Below are 19486 nucleotides of genomic sequence, written 5' to 3' on the forward strand. Positions count from 1 at the left end.
AAAAAGCAGACACGATTGTTGTTCCAGTCAATATGCAATGAAAACAGTAGAAGCCACAACAGCACGTGTTGTTAACTAATGTGTGTATATATATAGCGCATATATACAGAACGATGCACTGCGGATTCATCGATCGTATGCATTACGCATTTGCACACATAAAACATGACTTTTCGTCTGATAAATATTGAAATTAGTTTTCCGTACATAAAAACGACATGACATATGCGCAAATTATGTATATATATAACATGCGTTTGCCCAGCACTTCTATCAACCCCAACTGTTTCAGTTGAACCGATTCGAATATGTAAACGATCATTTCTTATCAGAGATAAATCATTGCGAGTAGTCAGTGTGTTGTGTTTCATTGGAATTTATATAAGACTTCCAGTTATATGATGCGGCAACGGCAAAGGCAACGACGTTATTCAGTTCATTCAATCGATTCGTCCGTTGCCACTTGGAAACATTTGATGACTTGTTACGATCAGTTGGCTGTGGACTACCGACGGGATCGGTTGGAAAATTTAGCCCGTGCTCAATAATCGTGGCATTTTTTTAAACATAGAAAAAAGAACTTAGAATTTTTTTCAATTAAAGTGGCTAAAGTTAAAGTGTTTAGCATACAGTTGTTTTTTTGCTAAAAAGGTACTTGAATTAAAATGTGTTTGATTATTTTCGCGATCGCAAATCAAGGGTTTTATGCACTTAAAAAGCCCTGATTATCAAGAAAAATATCAATATGTTATAAATTGTGTTCTGTTTAGAAAACGAAGATATCAACGGCTATTGGATACCATTTTTTACGATTTTTCCTTAGTTTTACACGCTGGGATTAAAGACTTTGGATTTTTCGTAATATCGTTTTAAAGTTTGTTTGTTTGTGCCAGTTGAATTTTTATTGGTGTTTTTTTTATGGACTGTGACTGGGGAACAACTTTCGATTCCATTAAATCTTTTTTTGGATTTTTCGATGATTTTCTGAAGTATCAACGTTTGTGACTATTTTTAGTGTTTTAGTGCTTCTCCAGAATGATCGTTAACAATTTCAAACTATTTTTTGTTATTCATGAATGAAATTGGTTTTACGCCAGAGTTATTCCATTACTTTTTTTTTCGATTTTGGTGATATATTTTCTTTTCTTTGAACCAACGAAAATTCGAAACAAACTCATCGATAATCCATTTTTGTGCAATGATTTTTAGCGATTTATTTTAGTGATTTATCAAAAATGTTTCTATCCAGTTTTGGTGATTCGAAAAATTAAAACAATAACAAAATATTTTCCAGATTGTTCCAGCATAAGTGATCACGATCACAGTGATCAAATCAATTTTGACGAGTTTTTGAACGTTTTGTGAAAAGGCCGTCGACGGCCTGGGGTACAAATCTATCAAACATGGATACCCCAATTTTTAGGTAAGTTTAAAAATGATAAAAAGAAAATGGATAAATCGCAAGTAAAAAAAAATAAAGTGATACGCAAAAAAATGCCATACGTTCGAGTGCCGACAGTAGGAATTGTGAATGACAATGTGTTTGATTTTTTTATTTGAAAAAGACGACTTCGACACATTCAGAATTTTATGGACATTTTGTGAATTGTACAAAAAGAACTTTGCCTCTATAAATTGCAACGTTCGCATGATTCGAGTGAATGAAACAGATTACAAAGTGGTTCATGAAAAAAATTACGTAGAAAAAAGAAATGTGATATTAAAATGACTGCTCATATAATCCTTTTAAAATGTTGAATTTATTTCAATGTAACGCCTGAAACATGTGATTCTAACTGAAATTATCGCATAAATATAAAGTGCTTTCATCGTCAATAATGTTGGCGTAAAATTTCATCCAAATGAAGAAAAAAAAACGGCGTGAACAAACGACTTGATTTTTTTTTTATTTTCAAATAAAAAAGAAAACGCGCGATAAAAAGTGAAAACTAAAAAAACTCGTTTTTTTCTTATTTCAGATTGGCAACTATTTGCCTATTAAGCTCGATTCTGATAATAGAAACACATGCGGTAAATAAATGAATGCTTGAGAATAATAATGAAACTTAATTTTCGTTCAAACTGAAGTGTCCCTTCGAAATATTTCCAATTAAAGTGTCCCAAGTTTATATGGCAAACTATATACAAACTTGGGACACTTTTATTGGAAATATTCCGAAGGGACACTTCAGTTTGAACAAAAATTAAGTTTCATTATTATTCTCAACCATTCAAATGTGAATTTCAAAAAAATCGAGTGAATTTGTGTAAAATCTGTTTTTTTTTTTGTTAATTTTGCAACTGTGAATAGCAATTTTGGAACGATGCTGCTCCGTCAGGTGGTGCTAGACTATGGCCACAACGATATAATGTAGAACCACCAGCTCAACGCATCGATAGCAGTTATGATATTGTTGAAAATCCGAATGCACCAAAGAAGAATTGCACGGCTTCCGGAGGGAATTGTATTCCAAAATGTTTCGCTGAAAAAGGAAATCGCGGTTTTCCAGGCATCCCTGGATTGCCGGGTGCAAAAGGTTAATTAATTCATCAAAATAAATTATTTTGATGCGAAAAGTGATTTTATATGAAATAAATGTGAATGTGATAAAAATTGTATTCTAGTTCGACGATCATTAATGAGTGAGACTACATACTTAAAAAAAACATAAACGTTTCGCAAGAAATATCACTCTTTCTTCATCCGATTCATAATTCCAGTTACTTTTCAAACATCCTCTTTTGATAACAAAAATTCTATGTGATCAAAACGCTTAGTATCCATGTCTGAAGTACATAAATTATGAATGGAGCGAGTTTAAAATGATATTCAGTGTATGATAAAAAAATAATGCTATTCTAACTCATTGATGATCCTCAGTTGTTTCAAAGATTGAAAGTTTTAAGAGTGAATGTTGATTTCAAGTTGAATATTTCGCTGTTCTTGTGTGCGGTATAAATATTAATGATATTTTGTGAAATAGGCATACAAGGTTTTAGCGGCAATGAAGGACTACCAGGCTCTAAAGGTAGCAAGGGTGAATCTGGTTTAACAGGCCCCCGTGGACCAAAAGGTAATTGTCATTTCGAAAAACACTTTGGAGTCTTAAAAAATTGAATTTGTAAACTAACCAACTATTTGTTGATAAAGGTGATCGCGGAAAATCTGGTATTCCAGGCTTTCCAGGTATGTATTTAATAGCACACACGCACACAAATATTTTGATCGAATTAATTGTACGAAATATTATTGCTTTTAAGGTATCGGTGGTTTGCCCGGAATCATGGGTAATCCCGGAGCGCCGGGAATTCCTGGTGTCGATGGTTGTAATGGTACCGACGGTAAGTTCAATTTTGTTGCATGCTTCTAAAAGAGAATTCATAGATGTCATGCCATTTTCAAAATATCAAAATAATCGTTTCTTTTTTTGTATTAATTTTTTGTGAATAGGTTTACCGGGTATTGCTGGTTTAAATGGTGTTCCCGGCCCACGCGGATTCCCTGGTGTTGAGGGTGGCAAAGGAGAAAAAGGTATGAAATAAAAATATCAACAATCAAATAAACAATTTTTTAATCTCTATTGTTGCAATTAATATTTTAGGTGAACCGGCCGCATATCCCGATAACTACTTGAAAGGACAAAAGGGAGAGCAAGGATATGACGGAATACCAGGTTCAATCGGATTGAGTGGTGAGGCAGGACCAAGAGGACCACCCGGAAATGATGGACCACGCGGTTATACAGGACCAAAAGGTTTGTAAACACATTTATGCATTTAGAGTGTTAAAGTAATTACTCAAAACATTCGATATTTCAAATAAACCGTTATACGTTTTTTTCAATAGGTGATACCGGTCCAAAAGGGACACCAGGCTTATCATGTAAGTATAATCTTTAACTCATTTTAAATGTTAATATATTTGAGCAAATAAACAAACTCATTATAAAATAGGTGTACACAATACTGGCCCAATAGGACCAGTAGGCGAAAAGGGTGATAAAGGAGAACGAGGAGTATCTGGAGTTCATTCATCATTAGGAGTACGAGAATCCACAACAGTTGGTCCAAGAGGTAAAATTAGCATTATTAAAACCAGGCGAAAACAGAAGTAGTCAAATTAATGAAACTTTCTCTTTGAAATATTTTAGGCGAACGTGGTGACATCGGTGAAAAAGGTGACATTGGTCTTAAAGGTGATGCCGGTGAATATGGAGAAAAAGGATCGGTTGGTGATCTTGGTTACAAAGGAGAAAAAGGTCTTCCTGGTCAACCCGGTCCAAGAGTAAGTGAACACTATTCCATATAAATGTAAAATTTTGTTTAATAACTTTGAATGCAACTTCTGAGTTGCTAAATTTATGCTGCACAATTTGCATTTGATGTTGGTCGTTTCAGTTTGGATATTTTATTTGTAGGCCGATTAGGGGTTGATCACCAATATTGTCAAGAGGTGGCAACATAAAATTTTATCGTGCGGATTATTTATTATAAATACATTACACTTCTTCGGAAGTTATAATACGAGCGTATCAAAAAATATATTTTGCTTCCATCTTTTTGAAATAATAAAATTAGTCTGTCGCAATTTTACTTGAAACTTTTTCTTTTGAAGTTTGCCAAATGTTTAAATGTGTTTTTCAAAAATTTACAGGGTCGTGATGGAAACTATGGACCACCAGGTTTACCCGGCCAAAAAGGAGATCGTGGTATCGAAGGTTTGAGAGGATTGGATGGAAAACCAGGTAATTTACACTCAAAAGAGTACACTGCAACTAATTTACTTGAATTATTGTAATACATATTGAACAAGTGCTAATGACATCGTGATCTTCATTTGATTAGGTTTAAAGGGAGAGCCCGGAAGATCAGGTTAGTTTTAAAGGAGATTAAAGAAACAAAAAGCTACCTTTCATATGAAAATTCAAGAGAAATATTTAACTCATTTCTTTAAAACTGCATTTATTAGGTTTCCCTGGATCTTCCGGATTACCAGGACCACCAGGTGAGTAATCATAAGAATCGACCCGAGTAGCAAAATCCGTAAAAATTCTCGATTTACAACGAAACTTTCTTACAAAACGGCGACTTTGTAACAACATTATTTCATTGCAGAATGTTTGGTTATTATAACATGACATTACATTACAGTTCAGTGATTATTGCGATGTTGTAACTTTTGTTCATCAATTTGAAACTTTTAAATCGCAAAATACACAAATGTAACATGAATGATACTTCCGTTATATTTGTGATACTTCCTTTTCACAAATTTTTCGATTTTGGCGGGCACGTGAGTTTGTTTTGAGGAAGAATAGCGATATTTATCAATGAAATGGTATTCTGAAAACACGCATAGTCTGAAAATTGTTTACTTTTACGCGTAAGATTTTGTTGGGTTTTTGTCCGAACTAGGGGGTAGACACGAATTATAAAACTTTGAATCATGTGAATCACAGTGAATAAAATGAATCATTCAAATGTCAAATAAGCATCACTTTTGGTTTTACTAACATGATCGTTCAACAAATTCTAAATATTATTTTTTCATCTATTTCGTGTTTTTCTAGTAAATTCCAAATAAAATCAACCATAATGAGATAATACATTTAAAAAAACGTCAAGAAATCATTTTTTCGAAGACAAATAATTTTAATTGTTCAATAAATATTTCTTGTATGACACATAAATGACATTTCAAATGTCATCTAAACAATGTGAATCTTTTGAATCACAGTGAATCAAATGAATCATGTCTACCCCCTAGTGTCCGAATAATCTCGAATGAGACGAAACGATGACCTTTTGAAAACTTTTTTTTTTCCAATCTACTTGTTACGAATTTTGACAGATAATTCACATTTTGGTTGCAATTACTGAATTATAACAAAATTTTGCTACTCGTGGATTATATTAATTGATTTTTAACCAGTGATGGTTTTTTCCTATCTGAATAGCGCTAGCTATTCGCAGCGTCTGAACAGCATTGCTGCCCAGATGCTGAATCGAAGCGGTTGCCGCACGCGTTTTGTACCACACAACATATTGTCATATAGTCTAAGTAACCAGTGAGCTCACAGAGTATGATACACTAATACCATAGTCAGTACACTGACAAAACTAAGGTTATGATTTTGACAACACCGTGTTGTAAATGCTTACATTCCAACGAATGTTGTGAAGTAGCCAACAATTGTTGTCATTGTGAATACGTACAATGGCATATATTATATGTATTCACAACGACAACAATTGTTGGCTACTTCACAACATTTGTTGGAATGTAAGCATTTACAACACGGAGTTGTCAAAATCATAACCTTAGTTTTGTCAGTGTATACAAACGCATGTCGAACAGAGAATGAACGCGAACGTATATGCTCTGTGTGGTACAAACGAAGTGTGTTGCGCGTGCGGCAACCGCTACGATTCAGCATCTGGACAGCAATGCTGTACAGGCGCTGCGAATAGCTAGCGCTATTCAGATAGGAAAAAACCATCACTGTTTTTAACACCACTCAATCACCGCTTTCATATTTTGTGAAATAAAAAATATTTATCAACTAAATCGATGTGTGACAAAATATTGATTTTTCGCTTTGTTTCAGGTCCACCGGGTGGTGGTAAAGGAACCCCAGGTGCACCAGGACCACAAGGACCGCGTGGTATGTACACTGAACAAATCAAATAATAAAAATAAAAACATATGTTTATTAACAACTGTACTCAATCCAAATTTATTTCAAATAATTAATTTTATGTAATAGGTTATCGCGGCTTGCCCGGTCCGAAAGGATTAGATGGTTTTCCTGGCGAAAAAGGAGAACGAGGTGCTCCCGGAAATAAAGGAGGTCTCGGTATTCCAGGGTAAATATCATACAAAATAAGGAACTTTTTTTTCATAAACTATAATATTTCTACTTTTGTAGACGTCCCGGTGCAGAAGGATTCCCCGGTGATAAAGGAGACAAAGGAAATAGTGGAGCTATTGGTCTTCCAGGACCAATAGGTCCTCGAGGTGTGCATCGTTCAAGCTTAAAATATTTTAATACAACACTTTTATGAATACTAACACAATTTTACACATCTTAAATAGGCGCAACCGGTGCTCCAGGTCCAGAAGGTCAAAGAGGAGAGCAAGGAACACCAGGATTTGGTATACCAGGTGAAAGAGGAGATGACGGTATTCCAGGGTGAGTTTTCATTTAAATAAAATGATAAAATGTCAAAGTTTTTTGTTTGTTTTTCGTTGTATTGAATTCTACTAAATAACTTATGCTTGTTTATAGTTTTCGAACATTCTTGCGCATCATAATAATATCAATTTATACACTTACAGATATCCAGGTTTGAAAGGACAAAAAGGAGAACGTGGTTTTAAAGGAAATGCTGGAGTTCCAGGTGACTCAAGAGATGGTAGACCAGGTCAGTGAGCAACACAACTAATAAAATAATTGGCTTTTCAATTATGAATAATATCCGATAGAATTTTACGCGACGTTGGACAAAAATAATTTTTTCATTTGAATTTTATCCTATGCTTAAGATGAATTTCATTCAATGTTTTTTATTTGTATTCTTATTCAACGACTCAAATCATAATCTAATCTGACTGAGAATTTTGATAAAGAAAACTTCAATAATTAAATCAGGGTGAGAGTGGTAAAAAGAAACACAATACTTTCACTCGCGCACGCTCGTTCGTTCGTTCCTATGAATTTTACCCGACATTGTAAATTGAACTTTGTCCGACGTCGGCTAAAATTCAATCGAATTTTGTTCAGTCCCCCTTTTCAACTATTCAAATGGAAATAATCATGATATTCCAAACTTATAATTTATTACAAAGGTGTTCCCGGACGGCCAGGTATAACTGGAGAGAAGGGAGAAGCAGGACGTCCAGGATTGCCGGGCTCAAAAGGAGACTTAGGAGAAAAAGGTATCATTATTGATTGAAGAAAAACTTCTGTCTTTGTATAAAAATAACGATTGGAGAGTATTTCATTTTTTGTCTGTGTTTGGCAAACCAATTCAACCAAACTATATACTCTCCTATCGTCCTATTTAAAAGATGTTTTTGTTGATGTATTCATTGAAATAAAACAGAAATAATTTTTGTGAATTATTTTTTTCTTCTGTCGACTAGGTGACATTGGTGGACGTTGTTCTGATTGCAGACCTGGATTCAAAGGCGATAAAGGTGAACGGGGATTTGATGGTATTCCCGGAGCTACAGGTAAGTTTGAACCGATTAGAAATCCTAAGGAGAAATGCTCCTTATTTTTGACATTTTCCATTGCATTTCGTTTGAAGGACCCCCTGGAGTTCACGGCGAAAGAGGCTATCCTGGTGAAGTCGGAGCTGATGGCTTGCCTGGATTACAAGGAGTTCCTGGTGCACCTGGTCTTGACGGTAAGTGTTACAGAAGAAGAAAGAGTCCAAAATATTACACCGAAAGAAAATCTTTCAAATTCAAATTGAATCAGATTATTCTACTTCAAAAATATTGGATTGGAGGCACAAAAAATCCATTCTTGATATTTTATTAATATTTCACATAAAAAAGTATCAAAAAAGTTTCCTCACCTCATGAGGGTTGATCTTTATAACATTTATTGAAAATCAATTCGGATTTTGGATCGAATCTCTAATATTAGCCGATTGCAAAATGTATGATAAAGATTCGAACATTTGGATTTACACAATAAGATTTTTATACGATTTTTTTGAATTTTTTTGTATATACTGAAATAAAACACATTTATGAAATTTTATAATGAATAAAAAGTTCTTATATTTAATCATATTCTATGGCAAATTAAAGTCTCAAAAATATTTTTTTTCAATTATTATTAGGTACTCCTGGTAGACCAGGTCCTGAAGGACCACGAGGTGAAGACGCTATTCTGTCCTGGGACTTATTGAAAACTGAAAAAGGAGACAAAGGTGAACGTGGACCAATGGGACGTGTTGGACCAAAAGGTATGTGAATCTTCACATTGATTGTATATACAATAAAGCTTGCAACGTTTCATACAAATACATGTTTGCGCGTGCGTCTTATAATATACAGTTGCCTGTGTTTTATGAGACGCACGCTAAAGTGTGTATTGAATACAGTACATCGCCAATTGCGATGAGTTGCTGCATCTGCGTCTATACTTAGTACAGATAGCAAGTATAGATTTAGATGCAAACTAGTCCCTGATTTGAATTTAAAAAAAAAAATAAAATATTCCTACGGAAGTATTGACTTTGGTCGATAATCAATTAAGTCTAAATCAAAGTGAATATTAATCTGTTCAACCACATCTTGATCAATAAACAATTTTAAAATATCGCAGGAAATGATGGAGCAAGAGGACCGAGCGGATTTCCAGGCATCGCAGGTATAATTAATTTTTTTTACTTTGAATGACTTCTATTTCTAATCGTAATTTCTTCTCAAAGGTTTCCCTGGCACAAAAGGTGATCAAGGTCGTCCTGGTGCACCAGGCTTGGATGGAGCTCCTGGTCGTTCAGGCATTCCGGGGATTCCTGGCGAAAAAGGATTCAGCACTAAAGGTAAAATGAAACCATTTCAAGTGATATTTTCCACATTAAACTATATTGAACGGAATCTAAATCATCAAAGGTGAACCCGGTTGGAGTGGTTTACCCGGTGACAAAGGAGACAGAGGAGAAAGAGGACGTGATGGTGCCAAAGGAGATCCTGCTCACTGTCCACAAAATCTAAAGGAAGGATTCAAAGGTACAATTTCATTGCTTCCAAATTTTGAATGATATTCGATTTTTAAACAATAAATTTTCTATAGGACTCAAAGGAGATAAAGGAGCAAAAGGAGAAGCTGGCTCACAAGGTGTTGAAGGTGAGTAAATAACTTATCAAAAATAGTCCATTATCAGTTTAAAGTCGATGCTCAGTCTCTATAACCATCAATCCTCTGCGAAATGAAGAGTTTCGTAACTTTTTGAAATAAATTGAAAACACAATGACAACATGAGATTGTGCTTTCGTTTTTTGTGTGGTCCAAACGCTTTGATTCCAACAAAAAGAAAGCACAACAAAACTCTCTATTTCTTCATAGTGTGATGTGGTAATGAGAGTACTACAAGCATTACTGAACATAGAGAATGTTGAATCTGTTCGACACATCTGGCGCGTTAATTGATAGTTTTTGTTTTTATTGTTCAGTCTTTCTCGAATGTTCAAACGACACTCTATCAAATCCCGAAAAATGATTAAAACTGAGTGAACCACCTCCATATTAATCTTAACATTGTAGCATCTGTTGTAAAGAAAGGATTAAATGTTAAATTCATCACGATCATAGCTCGAATAAACATTTTGAAAAAAAAATCAGAAAAAAATAATTTTGAAATCATCTTCATTTCAACACTGAATAGGTGAGCGCGGTGAATACGGTGACACTGGCGTACCTGGACAGAAAGGAGAATTGGGATCACCCGGTTTGCCAGGCCCAGTTGGACCAAGAGGTTTGCAAGGACAACGAGGAGAAAAAGGTGATTTGAATAATACAAAAAATATAAAAATTCAGCTTTTGTTCGCTTGAATTACTCTTCTCGAGTAATTTGTTTATGATTTTTGAATACTGATTTCTAATTTTAATTTAAAAAAAAATAGGAAATGAGGGACCAATTGGTTTCCCCGGAACACCTGGAAAAGATGGTAAATATAGCCGTTCATACATTTTATTTGGAATATTTGTAAACATATTTTTCTTGTGATTTTTAAAGGTTTGAGAGGTATACCAGGACGTCCAGGAGATAAAGGATTTAAAGGTGAACAAGGTCTTTCAATGGTTGGACCAATGGGACCAAAAGGTACGAAGAATTAATATAGTGTTATCGGTAAACATTATTTGCACTAACTAAATCTTATGTATGCGATTAAATAAATAGGTAGCATTGGTTTCCGTGGAGCTAAGGGCGAACGTGGTATTCCAGGCGAAAGAGGTTTAGATGGTCTACCAGGAGAAGTTGGATATCCCGGTGCTAAAGGAGACACAGGTACGTAAAACTAAAAGACATACATCATTATTCGATCCAAACTTTTTACAAAAATGTGTTGAACCTTTTTTTATTGAACAAATCTTTGTCAAATAAACCGTTAAATATGGATAGAAAATATATTTGCTACGATTTATTAAATACGGCTATGTCCAATTTGAATTTGCTTTTGTAAAATGTACAAAACGGTTGTGTATTCTACAACGTGTTCATTATGCTTACAAATATAATTTGTATTTGAGGTACAAAGATTGCGTAAGATATATATATTCGTGTATTTTATAAAAGGTACATTATCTGATTATCTTGCAACGTCATTTTATGAACAATATTTGTAAAATTTTCAAATTAATAAACCATTTTTGTACAATATACCAACTAAATGTCTCAGCACACATAACCGATTTGTTTTCAATGTGATTGTAGGATTGTCTGGAGCGCCAGGATTGCCAGGCTACTCTGGTCAAAAAGGTGACACTGGACCAAAAGGACCTCAAGGTAAAAGGAAATTCATGTTTATTCATTTAAAAATGTTCGCATACATCTAAACTATTGTTTGATGATATTCGTCCATGTGTAATAATTACATTGTAACTTTAGCTACTAATAGAAATGAAATAAATTATTCAATTTATCATAGGTATGTCGGGACCGCCTGGCAGACCCGGTATTGATGGAATAAGGTAATGATTGAATAATTCAAATATAAAAAAAAAACTATTTTAATTGAAAAACGTTTTTTTGTCTTGTTAAAATTACTTAGAGGACAACCTGGATTGAAAGGAGAGCCCGGTATGATAAACACATATTTTATTTTTCAAACAATTTACTGATGCATCGCATTTGTCTTATTTTGTTATTATAGGTGACCTCGGTATAATTGGTATGCCAGGCAAAAAAGGTAAATTATTAATAGAGTGTGTGAAAAAAGAAATAGTTTAATTGGTTGAGCTTTTCAATTTTAAAACAATTCACGTGTCATCAAATTCATGATATAAACTCAAGCAATTATGGAAATCAAGTTTATGGCGTGAAAACTGACTTAAACGTAAATCTTGTTAATTTGAATAAAAAACTGGTGAACAGTTCTTATGAACCTTTTTTTTTATTCATATCAATTTTGTAAACAAACTCAAAATTAACAAACAAAATGTATTAAATGCACCAAAGTTGGCAAGAAGAAGTTCTAATTTCCACATTTTTCAATTAATTTTAGGTGATCGCGGTTTTCCTGGACCTGATTGCGTTAAAGGTATTCAAGGTCCAAAAGGAGTGCCTGGCTTGAGAGGTGAACCAGGTAAATATAAAGATTAAAAATGCGCTCTGTTTCAAACGAAAATAGAGTTGAAAACATATGAAGAGGTTCCATTCAATGTGTGCGCCGATAAATTCATATTTTTCTTTTCAATTAAATTTATTAGGTATGCAAGGTTTTCAAGGATTAAAAGGACAAAAGGGAGAACTTGGATTGCCCGGCCCAGATGGACCACAAGGTCTTCAAGGTATGTTTTTGAATAAAAATGAAATGTTGTAATAATGAAACTAATGCTTGAATTTGTTTTTTTAACTAATAGGACCACCGGGTTTGATTGGCCCAGTTGGTTTGAAAGGAAATCATGGACCCATCGGCTTCCCCGGATTAGATGGCATTCCCGGACGAGATGGTGAAAAGGGAGATAGTGGTTTTCCAGGTAATATTATCGCTGCGATTTTAACAAATCAAAATATTTCAAACTTAACTGATTGGATGAAATACAAAAACATTTATCACATTCTGTGTGGTTGCTTAGGTCCTATCGGTCCAAAAGGAGAACCTGGAAGCGTTTCAGAAAAAGGTATGACTAAATGGAACCCTATTTGGATATATATTTGGAAGCAAACAAAATACTAATTATCAATTGTATGTATAGGTCAAAAAGGAGAGCACGGAGTACCTGGATTAAGAGGCGAAGATGGTCTTGATGGATTACCAGGTCCAATTGGAGAAAAAGGAGACGCCGGTATACCCGGATATGGTAGAGCAGGTCCAGTTGGTAAGTATTTTCTTTACAATCATTTATCAAAACATTTTTTTTCACCGAATTATTTATATGTTATACTCGACCACAACACAAAAAATGTGATGAAATAAAATGTGCTATATTATTCGCATTTTGAGGGTTTGTATGTGTTTTTGGACAGCATGCTATCAACACACACCATTCGCAAAATGTTTTTCAAAAAGCACATTTCATTTTTAAGTATCGTTTCTTTTAGTCACAAAATCAAATTCTTTGACTCAACATTTGATTTTTCTTACCTCTTTGTGTTGTGAAAGTTCGGAGATGTGTTTGATCATAAGAATAAGAGTTTTGATCACTTTTGATAGCAATAATATTTTCTCATACAACTAGAATACTTATGAAATCAGTTTGATAAAAAGCATAAAATTTAATTGTCATGTTTGATTAAAGGTCAAAAGGGAGAACCAGGGGTCGATGGAAAAGACGGTGCACCAGGCTTGCAAGGAATTAAAGGTGATCGCGGTCCAATTGGATTGAGAGGTTTGAAGGGAGACAAAGGAGCTCTTGGTCGGCCCGGCATTCCCGGCTCACCAGGTAAGTTATACTTCCAAATCACAAACCTATAATTTTCATTCGGAGTATATTCAGTTTAAATTCAATGAAAATAAAACAGCCAAAAAAACAGGTTGGTCTTGCTAAAAATGAATTTATTCACAAAATCAAACAATGATGACATTGGTATATTTATTTATTGTAACAAATTTTTGCCGACCCTTTGCAATTTCAAAAACAAATTCATCAGCACAAAACTTGTAATAACATCAAATTAAAAATGAAATTCATATTACACGAAAAATGACAATTTGAAACTTGAACTTGATCTTGTTGTTGTTGAATTTTTTTTTTTTAAAAAGCCATATTTTTGGAATGTGCTTTTTTTTTGTTCTGTTCCTTCGCCAAGCGGTTTTTCACATTTTTTGAAGAAAATTCCGATTTTTTGCTCTTTTCACCATCGTCACATCGATTCATTGCTTGTATTAGATCTTTAACTCTATCAATGGTCAATGTTTCAGAGCCACTCAAAAAACCATACATGAATAGTTTTTGGTAACGTTCATGAGTTAAACCAGCCAGCATCAAATGTGCCAGCATTTCTTCATCAATTTTCATTCCAGCATTTTTGCATTTCAACGACGAATCGAGCATTTTTTCAATATAGTCATCGGTCGACTCACATTCAGCCAATTTTAATGAAATCAGTCGCTTTACTGAAGTTGTTTTGCAGCCAATACTCGTGTCTGAGAACGTCTTTATAATGGTATCCCAAGCTTGTTTCGGAGTTTTAGCTGCTGCGACGTAACTGTAGCAAGATGGATCTAACAGCAATATTATTTCAGCCAAGGCTTTTTTGAAATTTTCTCTTGCGTCTGCATCAGTGTTTTCATTTGGATCTTCCTTTGTCAGCGACCAATAATTTTTTATAATCAAATACGCTTTTGCGGACACCAACCAAGTCGTAAAATTTTCACGACCTTTCAATTTCGGAAAGTCTGGAAATTGGTCTGACATTTTGATAATATAGTTTTCAATGAAATTATTCAAAGAAAATCACTTGAATTTAAAATCACAAGAATTCACAACGATTTAATCGCAACCGGATCGTTTGGCTCTCAACACACGAATGAATTTACTGTATGAACTGAATTTCGAATGAAACATATATGCATTTATTTTTCTGCTGTTTTTGATTTCAACTATATTTAGCTGCATCAACACAATTCCATTTTTCTGCGAAACTGTGTTTTTTTCTCTTTATTATCGAAGTTGCTTAGTTCGCATTTAAGCTGTTTAATGTGCTACTTATCAGCGTTATTTCATTTACACTTTTATTCGTTTTGAAATTGGAGTATGAATTTATGCGACTGTTGTTTCGTAAAAATGTATAGGTATGGATGGATTACAAGGTGAAATCGGTCCACAAGGTCCAAGAGGTTACGATGGATTGCCCGGAATGAAAGGAGATCGAGGATCGCCTGGTTATGAAGGACTTAAGGGTGACAAAGGAGACCAAGGAAGAACAGGTCTAAGAGGTATGTGCACGCCACTGATTTTTAATCATTAAATTTAATTAAAGCTTACATTTACGATTCGCAAGCGAACCTTAACTGATAAAATGACTATGAATAATGGAATTGGCCATGTGAAATTAAAGAATGATTGTTATTCACAATTGTTGAAGTTACGAAAACAAGCATTACAGTAACACTTACCTTAGTAGCAAATTGAAATACACAAATTATTAATTCATTTATGCGCGTAGAGCGTGACATATTGGAAAGATTATTCATACTCGTAACAATACTGAATACTAAACGACTACGATACTTAGATTGTATTGATATATATTATTTCTGTTTTATATAAATGCATTCTTTTGCAATTTAAGGTTTGTCCGGTTTGAAGGGAGATCGCGGTTTACCGGGATCGCCAGGAGAAGTCGGACAATTGGTTCAGATCAAGGGTATTCAAGGACAAAAAGGAGAACAAGGTTTAACTGGCTTAACAGGTTTGAATGGAGAAAAAGGTGATCGTGGTGCACCAGGGTTCGATGGATTGCAAGGAGAAAGAGGGGAACCAGGTAATTTATGAGAGTTTAATCTAAAATTGTACAAGCGATTGCAATTTTCAGATAAAATGCTTTCTTTTATTTCAAATTGTAAAATTTGTCCAATATATTTGAAGGTATTAATAATATTTGTTGATTTATTTAAATAGGTCCACCGGGTCCTCGTGGTTTAGATGGTTTCCCAGGTCAAAAAGGAGATCGTGGACTACCTGGCGATGTAGGTGAAATTGGACCAGTCGTGAAAGGAGAAAAAGGTGAGTTTTTGTAGAAAGAAGAACAAAAGTTGAAAACGCGGAAAATAATGAATACAAGTCAGTCAGAAGTCAATGTTTACCATAAAAACACGATTTCTTGAATGAAATTATATTCAGAAGGAAAAGCCTATGAAATAAAGTTAATTGTACTTGGTGCAACATCATAAGTATTGTCTCAAATTATAATGACAGCTTTCTATCGATTTCATTTGATTTTCATATAAAAAATTCCAAACTAAATGCCAACTTAATGTTTGAAAATAAATGCCATAATATTTTTGTAGATAAATGGCTGGATTTTTGCTATTTCGATAAGCACAAGTCTTATTTTACTTAAGCAGAAACAAAAACCTTTGAATGAATTCATATTTTTCTTTTACTAATTGAATTTTCTAATGCGAATTTAACTTTGATCAAAAGGTTTGCCTGGTTTGCATGGAAAACATGGCCGCGAAGGACCAATTGGTTTGTCAGGACCAAAAGGTGATAAAGGATTATCGGGATTGCCTGGACCACAAGGTAAATAATAATTTAACATATTTGAAATTCTATAACTGTTTTGCATATGATTCTACTGATATATACTAACTAATTTTGGTTAAATCGAAATTGCTAATGAACATTTTTATTCCCATTTCAAAAGGTCTTAGAGGTCTTCCGGGCCCAATTGGATTAAGAGGAGAAAAGGGAGATCGTGGTTTGTCTGGAGCACCAGGTTTGTTTTGAATCAACTAATTTACCTCTTGTAAACGCTTATAATAATAAAAATCGTTGAAATCTTGCATTTCTTTAGGTTCAAATGGATTTGATGGTCGACCGGGAGCACCGGGCCCAGTTGGTGAACGCGGTTTTACTGGAGAAAAAGGAGACATTGGTTTCCCTGGACTGCCTGGTAAATAATGGCAATTTATTTTGCAATCAGCAGTTCTGCTTTGAAAAATCGATGCTGGTGAAAGAGATGGTGTTGTGTAGTACATTAAATTATATGTAAATTTGTCCATCAAATTTTGAAGGTCAACCCGGTGAGAAAGGAGATAGAGGACATCCGGGCGCACCTGGATTGGGTGGACTCCCTGGTAGTAAAGGAGATATTGGTTTACCGGGAGTCGAGGGACGAGTTGGAGATCAAGGTCAGTGTACTATATTTCCAATGCAAATCGAATCGATTTTTTCGTTATGAAAATATTTTGTTGACTAACAGTCGAGCTAAATGAAAAAAGTTTCTTCACCAACTAATACTCATTTTGGGCAGAAAAAAATTAGCAAGAGAAACAAAGTTGTTCGAAAATGACAAATGTATCTGATTTTTTTCAGAGTTAATAGCATACCAAATACAAGCAAGTCATTTCAATAAATCAATTTCGTCTATTTTATATAGGTTTTCCTGGAGAAAAAGGTTTGCCAGGCCCAAGAGGTCGTGATGGTCGTGATGGTTTACTTGGTTTTAAAGGAGACAAAGGAGAACCTGGATTGATTTCACCACCTGGTCCACCGGGTAATATTTTTCAATTTCAATAGATTTGGACAATTGAAAATATTATATGCCATTTTGTTTATCGTTTTATCGATAGGCACTCCGGGATTAAATGGAAGAGATGGACAAAAGGGAGACCGCGGATTTCCAGGCCAAAAAGGAGACGAGGGACCAATTGGTATTTATTTTCTTCTTTTATTTACTATAAACACATTTTAATGCGGTATTTCTTTTGAAGGTATTCGTGGTGAGCCCGGATTGCCAGGCTTGCAAGGACCACGAGGACCGCCCGGAGCACCAGGCTTCAGAGGTATAATTGCACAAAGCATAAAATGGAAAAACAAATGAATTTTATTTTGAATGCAATGTTTTTTTAGGTGAAATTGGTTTGGTTGGAGCACCAGGTTTTGATGGACGCCCAGGATCGATTGGACCCAAAGGGGATGCCGGTCGCGATTGTTCACACTCACCAGATTACTATAGTGGTATTTTATTGGTTAAGCACAGTCAAAGCACCGAAGTTCCACGCTGTGATGATGGACAAACTCAATTATGGGACGGTTATTCATTGTTATATGTTGATGGCAATGATTATGCACACAATCAAGATTTAGGATCGCCTGGTTCATGTGTACGACGATTCTCAACATTGCCCGCATTATCATGTGGTGTAAACAATGTATGTAATTATGCATCACGTAATGATCGATCATTCTGGTTGTCAACTACAGCACCAATTCCAATGATGCCAGTCATCGAACAAGAAATGGAAAAATACATTTCACGTTGTGTTGTTTGCGAAATTCCACAAAATGTCATCACACTTCACAGTCAAACGATTCAAGTTCCAGACTGTCCATACGGTTGGGAAGGCCTATGGCAAGGTTACAGTTTCCTTATGGTGAGCTATCCGCTTTTTTGTTTAACTTTTCAAACATTTATATAAAACTTTTCTCAATTCTATTCGTATTCTTACAGCACACTGCCGTTGCAAATGGTGGTGGTGGTCAAGCGCTATCAGGAACTGGATCATGTCTGCAAGATTTCCGTACCAATCCGTTCATCGAATGTAACGGTGGAAAGGGACATTGTCATTTCTATGAAACAATGACCAGTTTCTGGTTGGTTACACTAGACTCAACTGCACAATTTACAAAGCCATTGCAAGAAACTATCAAATCTGGTAGCTTCTATTCCAGATTGTCCAGATGTCAAGTCTGCATAAAGAAATAGAAAATGCGGCTTTTAAATTTGAAGAAAAAACGAAATTTATTTTAGAAATTCAACTTTTTTTGTTGTTGTTTTATACGATTAAAACAATCTACCTACAGAATGAGCCAAAAATTAAACAGTTTTCTATAAAATAGATGTCGTATTTCCAATTTTTCCCCCCGCTTATGAAATAAAAGAAGAACGAAATGTTTGTCAATGTAAAATTTATTTGATTAGCAATATAGAATAGAGAAATGAACAAAGAGTTGAAAATGAAAATCATTCAGCTCTAAATAGCTCAAAAGTACCCAACTAACACACACACACACACACATACACACACTTTATATATACATAAAGAAACCGTAATAGAAACAGTGACAGAATTAACGTTTATGTGATAGTTCTATCTGTAAATTAAAACGAACGGAAAGGATAAATATATATGTAATATATTTCCATTAGATAAAAACCAATTACAACTCCTTTGTTTACGTGTGTGTCATGAATTCAACGAACAATGATTTGTATTCAATTACAACGTCTTTTTTCAATGTTTCAATCAATGTGAAAACAAATCCAAAATTTGATTCCGTATTTGAAAAAAAAAACGAAAAAAATTTGAATGCAAATTTTTATATAGTTACAAATCAAATGAAAACTGCCAAATACTAATCTTCTTAATGTATAGACTTAAGAGATAAAAATTGATAAATTTTTTTTGTACAAATACAATACAACTTTAAAACAAAATCTTTCAAATTTTTTATTCGTCTGTTTAATGTTCATATTCTGCTGCCGAATTGGAGGTTAGTTACTGTTTGATTACTTGTATTTAAAATCGAGAATCTTTCGAGTACTCAAAATATTTTTCACATCTTTTCAG

General features: G+C 34.3%; 1 protein-coding gene across 1 annotated transcript; it reads left to right on the forward strand.

Moving 5' to 3' along the window:
- Positions 1–478: 478 nt before the first annotated feature.
- Positions 479–18953, forward strand: LOC116340820 (collagen alpha-1(IV) chain). The gene is made up of 54 exons (XM_031767512.1): positions 479–651; positions 1295–1423; positions 1980–2031; positions 2312–2537; positions 2985–3074; positions 3152–3187; positions 3262–3342; positions 3452–3532; positions 3603–3755; positions 3848–3883; positions 3955–4074; positions 4152–4285; positions 4655–4745; positions 4846–4872; positions 4970–5005; positions 6609–6665; positions 6768–6867; positions 6930–7018; positions 7097–7193; positions 7340–7425; positions 7850–7939; positions 8147–8236; positions 8314–8412; positions 8857–8982; positions 9345–9389; positions 9451–9564; positions 9635–9751; positions 9816–9869; positions 10408–10524; positions 10646–10690; positions 10759–10845; positions 10924–11031; positions 11458–11529; positions 11672–11714; positions 11795–11823; positions 11897–11932; positions 12248–12328; positions 12453–12533; positions 12606–12722; positions 12822–12866; positions 12942–13064; positions 13485–13628; positions 14981–15124; positions 15481–15672; positions 15810–15914; positions 16335–16433; positions 16558–16629; positions 16708–16806; positions 16928–17044; positions 17293–17409; positions 17486–17566; positions 17627–17698; positions 17766–18289; positions 18367–18953. The coding sequence occupies exons 2-54, from the start codon at positions 1404–1406 to the stop codon at positions 18619–18621; spliced, it is 5352 nt and encodes a 1783-aa protein (XP_031623372.1). The 5' UTR covers positions 479–651; positions 1295–1403; the 3' UTR covers positions 18622–18953.
- The last annotated feature ends 533 nt before the right edge of the window (positions 18954–19486 follow it).

This window comes from Contarinia nasturtii, unplaced genomic scaffold (assembly GCF_009176525.2).
Source record: "Contarinia nasturtii isolate CC-2019 unplaced genomic scaffold, AAFC_CNas_1.1 Cnas_scaffold_695, whole genome shotgun sequence".
NCBI classification, from domain to species: Eukaryota; Metazoa; Arthropoda; class Insecta; order Diptera; family Cecidomyiidae; genus Contarinia; species Contarinia nasturtii.